The following is an 18,563-nucleotide window of genomic DNA, read 5'->3' on the forward strand; positions in this document are numbered from 1 at the left end:
CCACTCTACATCGCCCCTTATCCTCTCTACATCGCTCCCTAACCCACTCTACATCGCCCCTTAACCCACTCTACATCGCCCCTTTATCCACTCTACATCGCTCCCTAACCCACTCTACATCGCCCCTTATCCACTGAACATCGCCCCTTTATCCACTCTACATCGCCCCTTAATCCACCCTACATCGCCCCTTTATCCACTCCACATCGCTCCCTAATCCACTCCACATCGCTCCCTTATCCACTCTACATCGCTCCCTAATCCACTCTACATCGCCCCTTATCCTCTCTACATCGCTCCCTAACCCACTCTACATCGCCCCTTAACCCACTCTACATCGCCCCTTTATCCACTCTACATCGCTCCCTAACCCACTCTACATCGCCCCTTATCCACTGAACATCGCCCCTTTATCCACTCTACATCGCCCCTTAATCCACCCTACATCGCCCCTTTATCCACTCCACATCGCTCCCTAATCCACTCCACATCGCCCCTTTACCCACCCTACATCGCCCCTTTATCCACTCTACATCGCCCCTTCACCCACTCTACATCGCTCCCTAACCCACTCTACATCGCTCCCTAATCCACTCCACATCGCCCCTTTATCCACTCTACATCGCCCCTTAACCCACTCTACATCGCCCCCTTATCCACTCTACATCGCCCCTGTGTCCACTCTACATCGCCCCTTAACCCACTCTACATCGCCCCTTTATCCACTCTACAACCCTTGAATTATTTCGCCATAATACCGCTATGACCTCTCTAAACCATAGCAATAACTTGTGCCTTGTCACCCTTCACTTCCCCTCTTCCACCTCTTGCCACTGCCCTAACCATGTGCCGCCTAGGGAGCTTGACAAGAAATTTGACAAAATTTAAAACCTTAAAAACACCTCAAATAATGACCCTACTAACATCCTTAATAACCTCTGCACCGGCCTCGAAACCTTCCTCGGCTTCAATCCATCCTCCAAAGGCTACACTGGCCAGGGGATTGTCTACTCTGACCTTGACAGGCTGTGTGACGGGGTGATGGGATTTTTGTATCAGGTGCTTAAAGATGTCAGCGAGAAACAGCCTTACGAAACAGGTAAGAAATTTATAGATACATTAATTAATGATCATTTAGAGCCTAATTTGAATCTAGGTCACGATGGTTTTTGCAAGGCGTTTCCCACATTAAGCCTGAACGTCGACAGGTACAATAAGCAAGTGAAGTCGTCGAATGAAAGCATTAAGAATAAAATAAAGAATTTCGGTAGAGAAATGCAGCAACTTAACAAAACGGTAAGTGAAATTTCAATTGATAATTCTCTTGCAGATGACGCCGAGCAAAGTGGACTGAACGAGGACTTGGTGAAGAAGAGCTTGGCAGATTGTCAGCGGAAAGCTGAAAACTTCACTAATGACTTAGATGTCCAAAATAGCCACAATAGCAACAAAGACGCAATTAATGATTTTAACGAAAAGTTGCGTGACAAAATTGTGAGTGTCCATCAGACGCTGGTGCATGAAAAAAATCGGCTGAGCGAGTTAGCGAAAAAGGAGGAAGAGAAGTTGGCGGCGACTAAGGATAAGATTACTGCCACTCTTGATGGCGTCAAAAGCAAGGTCAACGATCACATTTGCAAGGAAGTAAATACTCTTGTCACGCACTTCACGAAAAAAATTCAGGTCATTTTGCAGAAGCTCAACGATATCAATGGTCAGCTGAAGACATACATCGGTGAGCTGGAAAGGTGGATCAGGGATGCGGAGAGTTCCGTCATTACTGTCCAAGGGCATTTGGATATCATACTGAAAGAGTTTGATAAGGAGGATAAGAGCATTAAACCGGAGAAAATACGTGAAGAAGCCAAGAAGCTACAGTCAGCGGGCGATAACCTGTTTGCGCTTGCGAGAGAGGCGAAGAATAAAGTAATCGAGGAGGTGAAAACAGCGCTTGAGGCTGTAAGAACGATGGACGGGGAATTGAAAGAGGATCTGTATAAGGTGAAGCAGGCAATTGAAGGGCAGGTAAAGGAGATTAAAAGTAATATAGGGGAACTCGGTAGAAAATATATTAGTGTTGGAGACACTGCTAAAACTCTGGAAGAGATATTCGTAAAGTTTAGGGATCAGGTTAAGAAAATTCATGGAGGGCCAAGGAACGAAAGTGGTATTGGTGCAATGAAAAGTAAAACAAACAGTTATGGCGCGAGTTTCACAATGAATTTTTGGGGTGACGTTTTAAAAAAATGGTTGGACGATATTCTGGGAACGGAGCCTACGAGAAGGGGTGAACCGCGGAAAAAAGGGTATCTTGAGGATTATCTCACTGTGTATGCTGGGGGCTATGTCAAGAATAATACAGATGTGAAGTTTAACTCCGGTAAAAACCGTGAAGATGAAATCATCAAAGTTCTTAAGGAGCAGATAGAAAAAAAATTCACGGAAGAGGCATCTGAGGCCGGTGATCTGATTAATCAAAAAATTAGAGAAGCCAAAGGCGCCGCTCAGAAAAACCTTGAAGCTATCCAGAGTGGTTGCAATGTTTTTGCCACGAGAATAGGTGAGAAGCTTCATACCAAGGTTGCAGAGATTGTTGGAGCAGTAGAAGATGTACTTGTGGGAAATAGGCAAGGTGCCACTAAAAAAAATGATCTATTATACGCGGTCGAAGTAACGCTCCTAGTGCTTCACTCAAAAGTCAGGCAAGCTGCTAAAGAACTCCACTCATTCGCCCTCGACCCCAAAGTGTCTAGTAAGCCTGAGACCAGTATAGCAGCTTACTTGGACGACGCGTTTGCTGTGGCTGATGAGTTCTACGATAACCTCAAAACGTCACTTAAAGATACTGCTGCACAGAATAAAAACCACGTCAAAGCCGTGGACAATGCTATCTCGGCAATAAGCGCTGTGACTACCAAGCACATCGGGACTGATCCGTTAACAGGTGGCGGCGATTCGATCGATAAAATATCTGGTCTCGGTGAAGCAGGGTTTTTGAAATATAAAATGCAAGTTAAAGAAGACAGTATAGCCACATCCGCCGGCGACATAGAAAACCTAGATGGAACCCTTCCTAAAGCGATCAAGAACATTAGGGATGAAATTAAAGCTATTTTAAAAATGATCGAACCTGAAAAAACCCTCACCGGTGGCACAGATGAGATAAACGCTGAAACCTTTAACGATCCATTCAAAAAAATAACCGACGACCTGGAATCCCTGTGCACGACCATCAGAGAGGTTGGAGGCCACGCCCGAGACAACCTAAGACTTTTGAAGAATACGTATTTTAGCGAAACATCAAATCTCAGAGGTAGTATATACAAAATCAAGCAAGATCTCACCGATCTGCAGAAGAGTTTGGAGACTGGTCTGATTAAAACTACCACGGATGTCTTGAACGGCATGATTCCAACTCGAGACGCCACCATCACGTTGCTTGACAACCAAGTTCAACAGGAGGTTAAGATTGCTAGGAACGCTCTAAACATCCACGCGCAGAAGCAGTACATTGAGTCACTGAAAGAGCTGCTGACGGCATTCTCTCGAAAGGTCCAAAAGGAACTCGAACTTTTGCCGAGAGACATTTCACGTGACTTAACCCTTGGTTTCAAAGGTTTTATGACGGCATTTGAACGGGATTTCATTACTAACGAAAAGTCAATTAGAGGTATTAGAGACATGAACCCTAAGTTCACACCTCAAAAGGAGTCCCTGCTAAGCCAGGCTGCTTCCAAATTCTTCGGTAGCGTCAACAGATTTCTGCATGATTTGCATAAACAGCAGGACTTTACGACGGACTTTGAGAAAATTCAGCCAACGCGTGAGGCGCTAGCTAAGTTGTTTGGAGAACTTGTCGGTTCACAACACTTCGATCATGTCTTCACCAAAAACCTCGATGCCCTCAATAATGCCATCACCTCCTTCAAGCCCGCTACCTACGGCGAAGCCAAGTGCCCCTCACTCCTCAATGCTCTTAAAGCTGGCTTCACCCCTCTCGTCAAAGAGCTCAAGAAGGCATACGTTTCAACGTATTCTTTGAGGACCATCGAATGGGAGAAACTCACCGAGGCGGAAAGTAGAAACTACGCCAAAATCTGTTGGACCATCACGCCCATCTTATACGACGCTCTAACTGAACTCAAGAATAGACTTGAATACAGCGGTTGGGATGGCCACAAAATCTATCACCCAGCTGACGGCACCTCAAGCCTCCACGCTCTCTTCTTCCGCGACAACGGGTATGACGTCCGTCGTCCTGAGAACGCTGAGCACGGCGAGCTGAATCACAGACAAGACTTCAATGGTAGCAGCATTCTCAAACACCTAAACAATAAAACGCATAATTTGTTCAGTCATCTGTCATCTCCCGTCACCGACATTCCTCAATCGACATCCGGGTCGGACGAGCTTGATGTAACCATCGCGGAGGAAAGTGGTCTCATCCGAAAACTCTATGATTTCTTAAAGACGTACTTCAGAGTCTGCCACCTTACCCGTGTTGACAAACCCAGGGCTCCGTGCTCCGTTTACGAAATTCTCGTCTGGTGCAACGGTCTGCAGTTCAACCCCGTGTACGGCAAACTGATGAAGCACATTGAGTCTGAGTTCATGAAGGAGGACAAGCTGAATCCAGGTTCAAAGAAGCTGCAGCCTTTCGATGCGCACCCATCTCGCTTCCATCACACTGACGTTAACGAATATCTGTACAAGGTCTCATCTGACTCCCACGCCGTCCTCACCGCTATCCTAGGCCACGGTCACAAGGACGGAATTTACGCCTGTGATTTCTCCAGCAACTCGCTGAAATTAGATTACCCTACCAGCATGATTCAGCTGCTGTGTACGTTGTTCGACCTGCTCAAGCGCCTCTACCACCAGCTGTACTTCCTGATGCAGCAGTGTCAACTTACAACTCAGCTCAGCGGCTGGAGGGAGTGCCACTACGGCAGGTACATCGGTGGGTCCGGCTGGCAGTGCAACACGAAGCAATGCCCTAAGCAAGACTGCGACCAAAGGCACGACCAAAGTGGCAACCAAACGGGTGGGCAATATCCCAACTGCGGCGTCACGTCGCCACTGCAATCGTTCTTGGAGGACGGTTTGAAGGGCCACCTGCCGCATTCGGTGATAGCTAGGGGATCGAGTCTGTCATGTAGCACGTGTGGTAATTCACCTGGTATGCCGTGCAGAACTCCGATGGGCTTCGCTGACATCAGTGCCATCGCGTCGCATACGATGATAGGCCGGAATATATGCGAGGTGCTTTACGATTTCTGTGGCCGTCCTAACTCCCCTCTCACAAGGCTGTGCAGTTACCTCAACTGCCTTTTGCCTAGTGCGCCGAAAACGCTGGCGGACATGTTCAGCTTCTACCATCACCTCACCGATCGCTGGGGTATGCACGGTAACAAACACAAGAAAGAGGCATTTGAGGAGAAAGTTAAAGCAGCTAATTTCGGACGTCAGTATAATGAGCTGAACGTCTACCACTTATTTACCCCTAGTCACTCGGCATTGAAGAAGGGCCACTCCGATGGTAGCCTGGGCAGTCTCGTATGCTTATCAAGGGAAGCCATCGTATGCGGTCCTTATCTGCGTCCCATCAGTCACACCATCTACGAGACGTTCTCGTCAGAACACGCCGATAAGTATCTGTCCTGGATTGTCTATCTGACGGCATCGTTCTACGATCTGCTGAAGAAACTGTATGATGAGTGCAATTCCAAATGCGGTTCCAGGGGATCGAATTGCCATGAAAAGGCGTGCATCAAAGATTGTAGAACTACATCCAAACATGATCCACCACGATATCACGATCCCAAATGCAAATCCATTGTAAAGTGCAATTCCACGCTGCCGACATTGGCGAAGTACGGCTTCGTTCTCGGCGATCCAGAGAGGCTGAACGGAAGTGCAGGCATTGAGAAAAAACGCACGTGCAGAGATTTCTGTACAGTATTCGCGGAGTCATTTGAGAAGGACTCACATCTTGTGCAGTTATTCAAAGCCATTGATAATTTCATGTTCACCATCCGCTCACCGTTCCTGTGGATGACCGTGGCGCTCTGGTCACTATCCCTCTTCTACCTCATCTGCGTAATGGTTGGCAGGCTGGATGTGCTCCACATCAGGTCACACCTGAGGATACCGTCATCGCACAGGATAACTGCTCAATCATTGTTGGCGGCAGCGCAAGTCGGAAGGCTTGCCAAGATATCGTATCTACAACCGTAATTGTATTCACGTTTGTAATTCACATCAACTCACGTAATATCTCACCTACTCGCCTAAATAACAAACGTAGTTTAATGTCTCGAATTACTCTAGCGGCAACCTGTGAACTAAATCACACCTAACGTAGGTTATGACTGAACGACCAAGCAACGTGCTAACCTAGCAACCAGGCTAAGTGCTAAGCTGGCACCCAGGTAAAGTGCTAACCTAGCAACCAGGCTAAGTGCTAAGCTAGCAACCAGGCAAAGTGCTAAGCTGGCAACCAGGCAAGGTGGTAAGCTGGCAACCAGGCAAAGTGGTAAGCTGGCAAATGAACCGTTATTTGGTTGTTGCGTTGAGCTGTGCGTTGACTGTGAGAGGTGTCCGCGTTGCCCATTGAGTCAGTGTCACGTGAGGCTGGGTGATTGGTCGCTAACGTAGGCGGTCGTGAGGGCCGCGGCGGGTGTCCTAAGTCGTGTGTTGCGAGTCACTGGCAGGGTGGCGTAATCCGCGTTGGCCTGGTTAAGTAGCATTTATAGGCAGCGATGTAGCGATCGTTAATATCACATTTAGGCACGTAGCCGACACACTCAGCCAGCATAGCGCCGATACCGCAGCTCGTAGCACGGTGCTGCTGCACTGTGGGAGTTGAGCGCACGGGTCGCTGCAATTTTAATGGCTTTGCGAATATTTAATAATTTAGAGTGACAGTTGGTGCTGATCACATGCGTCGCGTCAGGGCAGCTGTGGTATCCCGGGCAGCGTGGGTGTCGGTGGCCTGGGCTGGGGGGACACAGGGGTGAGGGTTAAGTAAGTCATGTTGCAGTTGGTGAGTGCTGCTTAGGTTATTGATATGTTTGCAGGCTGAGGGGACTGGTAGCGGCAGTGGTACGTGTTGCAGTTGGTGAGTGCGTTGCATGAGTGATTGATATGTTCGCAGGTTGAGGGGACTGGGAGTGGCAGTGGTACGTGTTGCAGTTGGTGAGTGCGTTGCTAGGTGATTGATATGTTTGCAGGTTGAGGGGACTGGGAGCGGCAGTGGTAGTGTTGCAGTTGGTGAGTGCAGCTTGAGTGATTGATATGTTTGCAGGCTGAGGGGACTGGGAGCGGCAGTGGTAGTGTTGCAGTTGGTGAGTGCTGCTTGAGTGATTGACATGTTCGCAGGTTGAGGGGACTGGGCGCGGCAGTGGTACGTGTTGCAGTTGGTGAGTGCGTTGCTTGAGTGATTGATATGTCTGCAGGCTGAGGGGACTGGGAGCGGCAGTGTACGTGTTGCAGTTTGTGAGTGCTTGCATAGGTGACTGATATGTTTGCAGGTTGAGGGGACTGGGAGCGGCAGTGGTACGTGTTGCAGTCGGTGAGTGCGTTGCTAGGTGATTGATATGTTCGCAGGGTGAGGGGACTGGGAGCGGCAGTGGTACGTGTTTTTGTAGGTGAGTTGTGCTTAGGTGACTGATATGTTTGCAGGTTGAGGGGACTGGGAGCAGAGCGGGAAGATGACTCATTATTGGCCAGGGAAACCATGCACTAGGTGTAACAAAAAGTGTAAATATATGCAGGTTTGTAACTGCTGTCCCTGGTGTTGCAAAGAATGTAATACGGATAGTTTATCCCGTTGTTATGAGTGTTTTGCATATACCTGGAAGCGGCAAAATAACAAGGATCCAAGTTACAATTGCAAAACCTTCGATTGTATAACCAAATGTGCAGGCAACGAGTTACAATGTAAATGTGACTGTTGTCAACGGAAATGTAGAGAGCGGCCTGACGAGTGCAGTGCCCCCGTTCCACAGCCTCCACCTCCACCGCCTCCCCCTGATTCCTCCGGTGATCTGTCCGAGAACAGTGCACTACGTCGTACCAGCGGTAATGAAGATTCCATCGAAGACCCTACTGAAGAAGACTCCACACCTTTTTCCCCTGACCCCCAAGCCATCGCCGCCGTCATCGTTGCCATCATTGTCGCCATCATCCTGCTCGACCTGTGCATCTTCCGCTTCCCGGTGGGCCGCAACATCCGCGATTTCCTCGTACGCAAGATACCCTTCTGCATCGCGTTTTACAGCTGATCGCAGCAATTTGTTAGCGCAAACATCGTAATCCAAATCCCACTGATCTCCTAACTGCCAACTAACATCTAATGTTATAGACAGTAATGAGCGCGTTTATGATCAAGCACATGAGCAGTGAGGTGACATCTTCCCCCAACGTCCTTCCCTTACATCATCGCCGCCGTCGCCGTCATCATCCTCGTCATCTGCGCCATGATCTACTTCCGCATCCGGCCGTTCCACAGGGTGCGGTATCTACTGCGCAGCTAAGCAGAATAACTTAACTGCCAACTGACATCTAATGTCTAGACAATATAATGCGTGCGTTTATGACTAATCACATCAGCAGTGAGGTGACCTACCACCTGACCAATGTCATGACCAATGTGCTGACCAAGGTGCTGACCAATGCCATGACCAAAGTGCTGATCAATGTGTTGACCAAGGTGGTGACCAATGCCATGACCAATGCCATGACCAAAGTGTTGACCAATGCCATGATCAAAGTGGTGACCAAGCACCTGACCAAGGTGCTGACCAATGCCACGACCAAGGTGCTGACCAAGGTGCTGACCAACGTGTTGACCAAAGTGATGACCAAAGCCACGACCAATGTGCTGACCAATGCCATGACCAAAGTGCTGACCAATGACATGACCAAAGTGCTAAACAAGTTGATGGTCACGGCAGCGATGACATGGTCACGGCAGCGATGACATGGACACGGCAGTGATGTCATGGACACGGCAGCGATGACATGGTTACGGCAGCGATGACATGGTCACGGCAGCGATGACATGGTCACGGCAGCGATGACATGGACACGGCAGCGATGACACGGTCACGGCAGCGATGACATGGTCACGGCAGCGACGACATGGTCACGGCAGCGACGACATGGTCACGGCAGCGATGACATGACCTAAGTGGTGATTATTATCCACTCTACATCGCTCCTTATACACTCTACATCGCCCCTTAACCCACTCCACATCGCCCCTTTATCCACTCTACATCGCCCCTTAACCCACTCTGCATCGCTCCTTAACCCGCTCCACATCGCCCCTTAACCCACTCTACATCGCTCCCTAATCCACTCTACATCGCCCCTTAATCCACTCCACATCGCTCCCTAACCCACTCTACATCGCCCCTTACCCACTCCACATCGCTCCTTAACCCACTCTACATCGCTCCTTTACCCACTCTACATCGCCCCTTACCCACTCCACATCGCTCCTTAACCCACTCTACATCGCTCCTCTACCCACTCTACATCGCCCCTTTATCCACTCTACATCGCCCCTTTACCCACTCTACATCGCTCCTTTACCCACTCCACATCGCCCCTTAACGCACTCTACATCGCCCCTTTATCCACTCTACATCGCCGCTTATCCACTCTACATCGCCCCTTTATCCACTCTACATCGCTCTCTAACCCACTCTACATCGCTCCCTAACCCACTCCACATCGCCCCTTTATCCACTCCACATCGCCCCTTAACCCACTCTACATCGCTCCTTTACCCACTCTACATCGCTCCCTAACTTACTCTACATCGCCCCTTTACCCACTCTACATCCCTCCAATTACCTCGCCATATTACCGCTATGACCTCTTTAAACCACAATAATAACTTGTGCCTTGTCACCCTTCCCTTACCTTCTGACTGAGTCCATAGACTGGTTGATCCAGGTTAGGCATGGGAATGGTGGCAGTGATGGTCTTACCAAGTTGTCTCAAGCTTTGAAAAAGTTGATTGAGGAGGCTATTGAGAAGGCTACTAAGTCCCTCCAAGCCGAAAAAAATAAACTTGAATGCCCTGTTAAATACAAGGGAAATGAGTCCACTTGCCAGTACTACCAGAGGAAAATTGATGAACTTGAAAAACCTGGAAAATCTGGAGAAAATTCAAATGGTTTTTCTTCTAAACATTTTAAAGATGCTAAACAAAAATGTGTTGAATCACATGAATCTAAGCGTTCCGATTCCCAGAAAAAAGCGTATGATGAAATTACTGAGCGTGAGAAACAACTTGAAGATCTTACTAATAAGCTTAAGAAATTCACTGAATCACTTGCTAAAACTAATAATGAAAATATCCTTGTTAATTTATGTGACGGTCTTGAGACCTTTCTTGGTTACGATAAGACTTCCAAAGGCTACACTGGCCAGGGCATTGTGTACTCTGACCTTGATAGGCTTGGTGACGGGGTGATGGGATTTTTGAGTGGTGTGCTTGGTGCGGTGAAAAACACTCAGACATACAATGCCGGTAAAAACACATTAAATTCGGTAAGTAATGAAATAAAGAAACATCTTTGCTCAGGTCACGATGGTTTCACTAAGCTTCTTCCCATTCTGACTCAGGGGATCGAGAGGTACAACATAGAAGTGAGAGAGTCCAATGAGAAAGTTAAGAAGCCCATTGAAGACTTGTTAAATCAGGTGGGTGATGCATTTAAAGACAAGGTACAAAATATACTGTCGCAGGAAACAGATTATGAGAATGTCGAACAAGTCAAGGCGGCGGAGAAGCAGATTAAGAACATGTTTCGAGACGAGATAAAAACATTCAATAACACGTTTAATAACGCATATAATTTCACTACTAAAATTGAAAAAACAGACATGAAAATTGCAATTCACTACTTAAATTCCTCGTTGCAGCTTAGAGTGAAACACGGCGTCAGTAACGTGGCCCATGAGATTAAGCGGCTAGAGCAGGTGGCGGATAAGGAGAGTAAGGCGCTTGAGGAGACAAAAAAGAAAATAAGCGCTACACTTAGTACGTTGACGTCGGACGTAGATTGCAAAATTGATGCGCAGATTCAGGCGTTTGTTAGACGGGTCAAGGAGATGGTTAACGTCATATTGAATGAACTTACCAAAATAAACAGTGAGCTGCTACAGCACATTGACACGTTGCAGAATTGGATTGCCAAGGCCGATAATGTTATCAAGGAATCGTTGAAGAAAGTTGATGAGGTATTGAAGGAGGTTAAGTGGGATGACCCAAATAAATTCCCTAAGAAAATTGAAGAAGTAACAAATTTTATTAACATATATGCTGGAGGGCTTTACAATGCTGGAAAGGCGGTTACAGAACATATCTCCGGTTGGGTGGATATTGCAAAGGACAAAATTACTAAGTTGGAGACTGGGCTAAAGGATGATTTGGTTACGGTGAGGGAAGCGATTAAGGCTAAAGTCACTGCAGTCAAGAATGAGATAGGAAAGCTGTGCAATATTGTTAAAGAAGGGAGATTAGACAGCGAAATACAAGCAGGAGATAAGAAAATCGCAAAGGTTATCGAAGCAATTGAAGCACAAATTAAAGATATCAAAGGAGAAGAAGGCGCTGGTAATGGACTGCAATGGATCGTCACTGCATTGCAGGAGTATGCAACGAAATTTACAAATAAGACGTTCGAAGAATTGGTTTTGAAGGAATGGATGAATGACATTTTGGAATCCCAGGGAATTGTAGATGCGGCTCTAACACAGTATGCTCAAACTAACATTGGTTCTTATTTTCGCGCTCATGGACAAACTACCGTAAAAGTAAATGTCAAAAGGCATGTTAGAAAAGTTCTTGACGTGAGGCTCAAATCTGTTATTGCCGGAATTGATACGCTCAACCATTCCAATTCCCGTGAGGTCAGTGTTAATTTAAATAGCATTAAGAACTTTCTTTCTTCTTTAGCAACACAGCTGACAAACGCTATAAGATTCAAAACTATTGAAGTAACATCAATAATACGTGATATAGAAAAAGAGTATGGAAATGATGACGAACTTCAGCACTCATCTGTCGGAGTAAGCCATGAACAAGAAGATCTTCAGAACGCTGTTAACAGCATCCTCCACCAGCTCATCGGCCGTGCACAAGGCGCTGCTCAAAAAATTGGTAAGCTTATTGACGAATGCCATTTCGCTAACGTGGGCAGTGAGTTCGCTGCGGCAAGTGACCTACATAGAAATATCAATATGGCGATTGGGAGAAATAATAGCGGCCTACCCAATAACGGACCCAACTATGCCGAAGAAGTCGACGAAGCGGTCGAAGCCATGACGGGAATTTTAGAAGAACAGTTGCCTTTGGATAACCGCGGTAGTGTGTCCCTTGCGCACTTTACGAATTCTTTCAGCAGAGGCAGCCGAGGAAAGTGCAGAAAGGATCATTTAGACGACGCGATAGAAGATATGAAAACGCAAACGACAGCCAACTTGTCATCCATCGACGACTTCAATACTAAAGCTACGGAAAAAGTCACTGAAGTTACCACCAAACTCAACCAACTGTGCAATGAGATTATTAAATTAGCGGGGCCCGGAAGCTATCGGGATGGTCTACAGAGCAAACTTAATGAATTGAAAAAAGTGTATTTTGCGGAGTTGAGTGAAGGACCTCACGCCGCGAAAAACAGCATCAACAAAATCAAGCAGGACCTCAGCGACCTGCAAAATGAACTGCATACTGGCCCTATTGCGAAAACTAAAGATTTAGTTGCATTCCTCACAAAAGCCGAAACAGACGTCGCCAAAGCGCTCAAAGAAGAGGTACACGGGGACATCAAAAACGCCGAAACTACACTCACCACATTTGCCCGCAAGCAGTATGTTTGCGCTATCAAAGAGTTGTTCACATCGTTTGCCGAAAGGGTGAAGAAGGAATTCCAATCTCTACTTGAACCCATTGATAAGGATTTGATTATTGGTATGAAAGGTTTTATGACAAAGATGGAATCGCATTTCGTCAAGTATAACAATCGGCTCGAGGACATTGCGAACATTCCCAAAACATCCTCTCCAGGCACACTATCGCCTGTCAGCCGAGCTGCAAATATGTTCATTGATGCATACAGAACATTTGTCCGCGAAGTTAAAACGCAGACAGATTTCACATCCGACTTTAGGAAGATCAAACCGTCACATGACGCTCTTACCAAATTACTGGACGGCCTCAACGCATCGAAGCACTTCAACTATAAGTTCGAAGAAAACCTGCATGAACTGAAGAATACATTCAAAACTTTCAACCCATCGACATTCGGCGAACCCACGACTGCGCTGTCACAGTGTCTCAAAGAGGGCATCCGTGCGCTGCTCACCGAGCTCGACAAGGCGTACATTAATCGGTACTCCGGCAGAGTCTTGGATTGGACCGATGCCACTGAGCAACGAAACTGCGCCAAACTGCTGTTCACCATCATCTTCACGCTGCAAGAGGACATTGATCGACTGCGTAAAGAGTGTATCACCGGTGGTCGCTGGAGTGACCAGAGGCTGTACGAAAATGAGAAACGCGAAGAAAATCCGCTTGGTAAATTCTTCAAGCGCTGCGGATTCCAGGTGGCCAAAAATGAAGATTCAAAGACTGGCGAGCTGAAATACCCGTCGTACCACTTCACCGGTAAATCCGTCTACGAGAGGCTTCTAGACCAGGGGGTTGCGGAGCCAGCGTTAATCAAACATCTCAGTAAGTGTGAATCGAATGAGAGCAAGAAGCCCGATCACTTCAATCTATTTGACCTCCTTAGTTGCCTTCTGCATCATGTCGAGAAGTACAGTGAAGTGTGCCACATCCCAATTCGCCGCAAACCACGACAACCCTGTAATGTATACGAAATGCTTGTATGGTGCTCCGGACTCACGTATAATGCCGTGTACCCAACTATGCTTGATGTGACTCTCACTGACTTATTCGTTGACCCTAAAAAAGCGAATGCCGGCGACGGCCCCTCCGCAACGGATATCAGCGTCGCATCCATAGAAGCTTACCCAGCGAACATAACTTATGACGCTTTACGACAAGCGGTGGTTGACACGTGTTCCGCATCGTACGATATCCTCTGCAAAGTTGTCGGTCACGGAGACGCGTTTGCGACGTACGGCATTGACTTCTGCACCAACACCGCAAATTTGTATTACCCTAGCGCGGGAGACGATTGCCTACAGATGTTGCTCGAGGTCACCCGTAGAGTTATCCCTCCGCTTAAGTATTTGTTGCAGCAGTGCAGCCTAGATTCGCAATGTTCCGGTTGGCGCGAATGTCAGTACGGCAGGGATATCATGTCATCTAGGCAACCCTGCAAGGAGCACGCCAACGAGGGATCGATTTGCAGGCCCACATCGCCACTTATGTCGTACCTTAGTGATACGTTACCCGGCCACCTACCTCACCACGTTACATCAATCGGCTGCAAATCGGTATGCAGCAACTGTCCCAAGGGCCTGCCCGGAATGCCCTGTATCACCCCTCTCGGATTTAGAGGCTACTCCGGAAGTACACGGATGGGCAAAGAGCTATGTGAAGTGCTGACCAAATTGCTAGGTAACAAGCTGACTTCATCGTTGTCCTGCTTGTTTCCCAAGCCGCCGTCCAATCTACCGGAGCATCTCAGCTTCGCGCTATCTCTTACTAATGGCTGGCATAGTGGTGTGTCGAATTCAAAGACACATGTAATACAAGATGCATTTTCAGCATCCATCGCTAAGGCCACGATAAACCTACATGACCAACGCAGTGACTTCACCGATGCCCTGCGTGATGCGTACGGCAGCACCCGGGACGCGCATGAAGATCGTAATCATAATCCTATATCGGCCGACTTGCGCAGTCTCTCGATGACGCAGTCATGTACAAGTCATCCATGTGGCCCGTACCTTCAATCCTTGAGCGGTGACTCATATTCATTGCTTGCTCCCAAACACGCTGGTCTCTACCTGTCATGGGCGACATACCTCCCGTGGACGTTTCACGATTACCTTAAATCGCTGTTTACAGAATATCAACAGATTTTCTGCAGGGACTGGGGATGCCGTAGATGCCAGCGTGGAGATGGATGCAGGCCGGGCCACCATGGCAGTTTTGACAACCCTTGTCAGTGTAACTCTCTGGTATCATGCAAAGGTGTTTCAGCCACGCTTTACAAATGTGGATTCGCATTCGGTGATGCGGCTGCGTTAAATGAAAAAACTAACGCAAGAACATGTACGAAATTTGGCGTACTGTTGAAGAGAGTTATGGACTCCAAATACTTCGTCGCGTTGTTCAAGCAGTGTGACGAACTGCTGTTCAAAATCCGCGCCCCCTTCATCTGGCTCAACGTCGCCCTCTGGCTCCTCTCTGTCCTCTACCTCATCCACATCATGGTCATCCGCCTCGACCTGCTACACATCAAATCGCATCTACATAGTCCCTCGAGTCATCGCATCGCTGCTCAATCGCTACTTGCGGCTGCGCGTGTTAACAAGCTTAACAGAGTGTTTTATCTGCAACCATAATCGTACTCACGTGTTTACCTTCTACACTCACTTAGCATCACCTACTCACCTAACTTATGAATTGTTGTCTAATCTATTGTATCACTCACTAATCGTTGTATGTGATTGTGTAGTAGTTAACTAAAGTGCTTATCAAGATGCTGACCAAAGTGCTGACCAATGTGCTGACCAACCACCTGACCAAAGTGCTGACCAATGTGCTGACCAACCACCTGACCAAAGTGCTGACCAAGGTGCTGACCAAAGTGCTGACCAAAGTGCTGACAAACGTGCTGACCAAGTTGATGTCACGGCAGCGATGACATGGTCACGGTAGCGATGACATGGTCACGGTAGCGATGACATGGTTACGGCAGCGATGACATGGACACGGCAGCGATGACATGGTTACGGCAGCGATGACATGGTCACGGCAGCGATGACATGGTTACGGCAGCGATGACATGGACACAGCAGCGATGACATGGTTACGGCAGCGATGACATGGTCACGGCAGCGATGACATCAACACGGCAGCGATAACATGGTCACAGCAGCGATGACATGGTCACGGCAGCGATGACATGGACACAGCAGCGATGACATGGTCACGGCAGCGATGACATGGTTACCGCGGCGATGACATGGTCACGGCAGCGATGACATGGACACGGCAGCGATGACATGGTTACAACAGCGATGACATTGTCACGGCAGCGATTACAGTTGATGGTTACGGCAGCGATGACAGTTGATGGTTACGGCAGCGATGACATGGACACAGCAGCGATGACACGGTCACGGCAGCGATGACATGGTCACGGCAGCGATGACATGGTCACAGTAGCGATGATGTGGTTACGGCAGCGATGACATGGTCACGGCAGCGATGACATGGTCACGGCAGCGATGACATGGTTACGGCAGCGATGACATGGTTACGGCAGCGATGTCTTGGTCACGGCAGCGATGACATTGTTACGGCAGCGATGACATGGTTACGGCAGCGATGACATGGTCACGGCAGCGATGACATGGTCACGGCAGCGATGACATGGTCACGGCAGCGATGACATGGTTACGGCAGCGATGACATGGACACAGCAGCGATGACATGGTTACGGCAGCGATGACATGGTCACAGCAGCGATGACATGGACACGGCAGCGATGACACGGTCACGGCAGCGATGACATGGTGACCAGAGTAGTGATTATTACCCACTTTACATCGCCCCCTAACCCACTCTACATCGCTCCCTAACCCACTCTACATCGCTCCCTTATCCACTCCACATCGCTCCCTAATCCACTCCACATCGCTCCTTAACCCACTCTACATCGCTCCTTAACCCACTCTACATCGCCCCTTTATCCACTCTACATCGCCCCTTTATCCACTCTACATCGCCCCTTTATCCACTCTACATCGCCCCTTAACCCACTCTACATCGCCCCTTAACCCACTCTACATCGCCCCTTAACCCACTCTACATCGCCCCTTAACCCACTCTACATCGCCCCTTAACCACATTAAATTGGTCCCTAAACCAATCCAAATCGCCCCTTTAACCACTTCAAATCGGTCCCTAAACCACTCTAAATTGGTCCCTTAACCACTCCACATCGCTCCTTTATCCACTCTACATCGCCCCTTTACCCACTCTACATCGCCCCTTAACCCACTCTACATCGCTCCCTAATCCACTCTACATCGCCCCTTAACCCACTCTACATCGCCCCTTTATCCACTCTACATCGCCCCTTTATCCACTCTACATCGCCCCTTTATCCACTCCACATCGCCCCTTTACCCACTCTACATCGCTCCTTATCCACTCTACATCGCCCCTTTATCCACTCTACATCGCTCCTTAACACACTCTACATCGCCCCTTTACCCACTCCACATCGCTCCTTAACCCACTCTACATCGCTCCTCTATCCACTCTACATCGCTCCTTTATCCACTCTACATCGCCCCTTAACCACTCCACATCGCTCCCTAACCCACTCTACATCGCTCCCTAATCCACTCTACATCGCCCCTTATCCACTCCACATCGCCCCTCTATCCACTCTACATCGCTCCTTAACCCACTCTACATCGCTCCTTTATCCACTCTACATCGCCCCTTATCCACTCTACATCGCCCCTTAAATCACTTTACATCGCTCCCTAACCCACTCTTCATCGCCCCTTAGACACTCTACATCGCCCCTTTATCCACTCTACATCGCTCCCTTATCCACTCTAAATCCCTCCCTTACTCCACTCCACATCGCTCCTTTTACACTCTACATCGCTCCCTAATCCACTCCACATCGCTCCCTAACCCACTCTACATCGCTCCCTTACCCACTCTACATCGCTCCCTAACGCACTCTACATCGCTCCTCTATCCACCCTACATCGCCCCTTTATCCACTCCACATCGCTCCCTAACCCACTCCACATCGCTCCCTAATCCACTCCACATCGCTCCTTATCCACTCTACATCGCCCCTTTACTCACTCTACATCGCTCCCTGACCCACTCCACATCGCTCCCTAATCCACTCCACATCGCTCCTTATCCACTCTACATCGCCCCTTTATCCACTCTACATCGCCCCTTAACCCACTCTACATCGCTCCCTAACTCACTCTACATCGCCCCTTAACCCACTCTACATCGCTCCTTTATCCACTCTACATCGCCCCTTAACCCACCTTACATCGCCCCTTAATCCACTCTACATCGCTCCTTAACCCACTCCACATCGCTACCTAACCCACTCTACATCGCCCCTTTAACCACTCTACATCGCCCCTTTAACCACTCTACATCGCTCCCTTATCCACTCTACATCGCTCCCTAACCCACTCTACATCGCTCCCTAACCCACTCCACATCGCCCCTTTATCCACTCTACATCGCTCCCTAACCCACTCTACATCGCTCCCTAACCCACTCTACATCGCTGCCCTAACGCACTCTACATCGCTCCTCTATCCACCCTACAAACGAATCAAGCTATTCT

At 48.4% G+C, this 18,563-nt stretch overlaps 3 protein-coding genes across 3 annotated transcripts; 2 read left to right on the top strand and 1 right to left on the bottom strand.

The window, feature by feature from the left end:
• Window positions 1-1,041: 1,041 nt before the first annotated feature.
• BBBOND_0003680 (hypothetical protein, conserved) lies at window positions 1,042-6,237 on the top strand (the record flags this gene model as incomplete). Its single annotated transcript, XM_012915202.1, has 1 exon — window positions 1,042-6,237. One exon carries the CDS (start codon window positions 1,042-1,044, stop codon window positions 6,235-6,237), a length of 5,196 nt encoding a protein of 1,731 aa, XP_012770656.1.
• An 824-nt stretch (window positions 6,238-7,061) lies between these two features.
• Window positions 7,062-7,721, bottom strand: BBBOND_0003690 (hypothetical protein, conserved; the record flags this gene model as incomplete). Its single annotated transcript, XM_012915203.1, has 1 exon — window positions 7,062-7,721. The coding sequence occupies one exon, from the start codon at window positions 7,719-7,721 to the stop codon at window positions 7,062-7,064; it is 660 nt and encodes a 219-aa protein (XP_012770657.1).
• A 2,767-nt stretch (window positions 7,722-10,488) lies between these two features.
• Window positions 10,489-15,561, top strand: BBBOND_0003700 (hypothetical protein, conserved; the record flags this gene model as incomplete). The annotated part of the gene is made up of 1 exon (XM_012915204.1): window positions 10,489-15,561. One exon carries the CDS (start codon window positions 10,489-10,491, stop codon window positions 15,559-15,561), a length of 5,073 nt encoding a protein of 1,690 aa, XP_012770658.1.
• Window positions 15,562-18,563: the final 3,002 nt, after the last annotated feature.

This window comes from Babesia bigemina, scaffold Bbigscaff_71076, assembly GCF_000981445.1.
Source record: "Babesia bigemina genome assembly Bbig001, scaffold Bbigscaff_71076".
Classification (NCBI taxonomy): domain Eukaryota; phylum Apicomplexa; class Aconoidasida; order Piroplasmida; family Babesiidae; genus Babesia; species Babesia bigemina.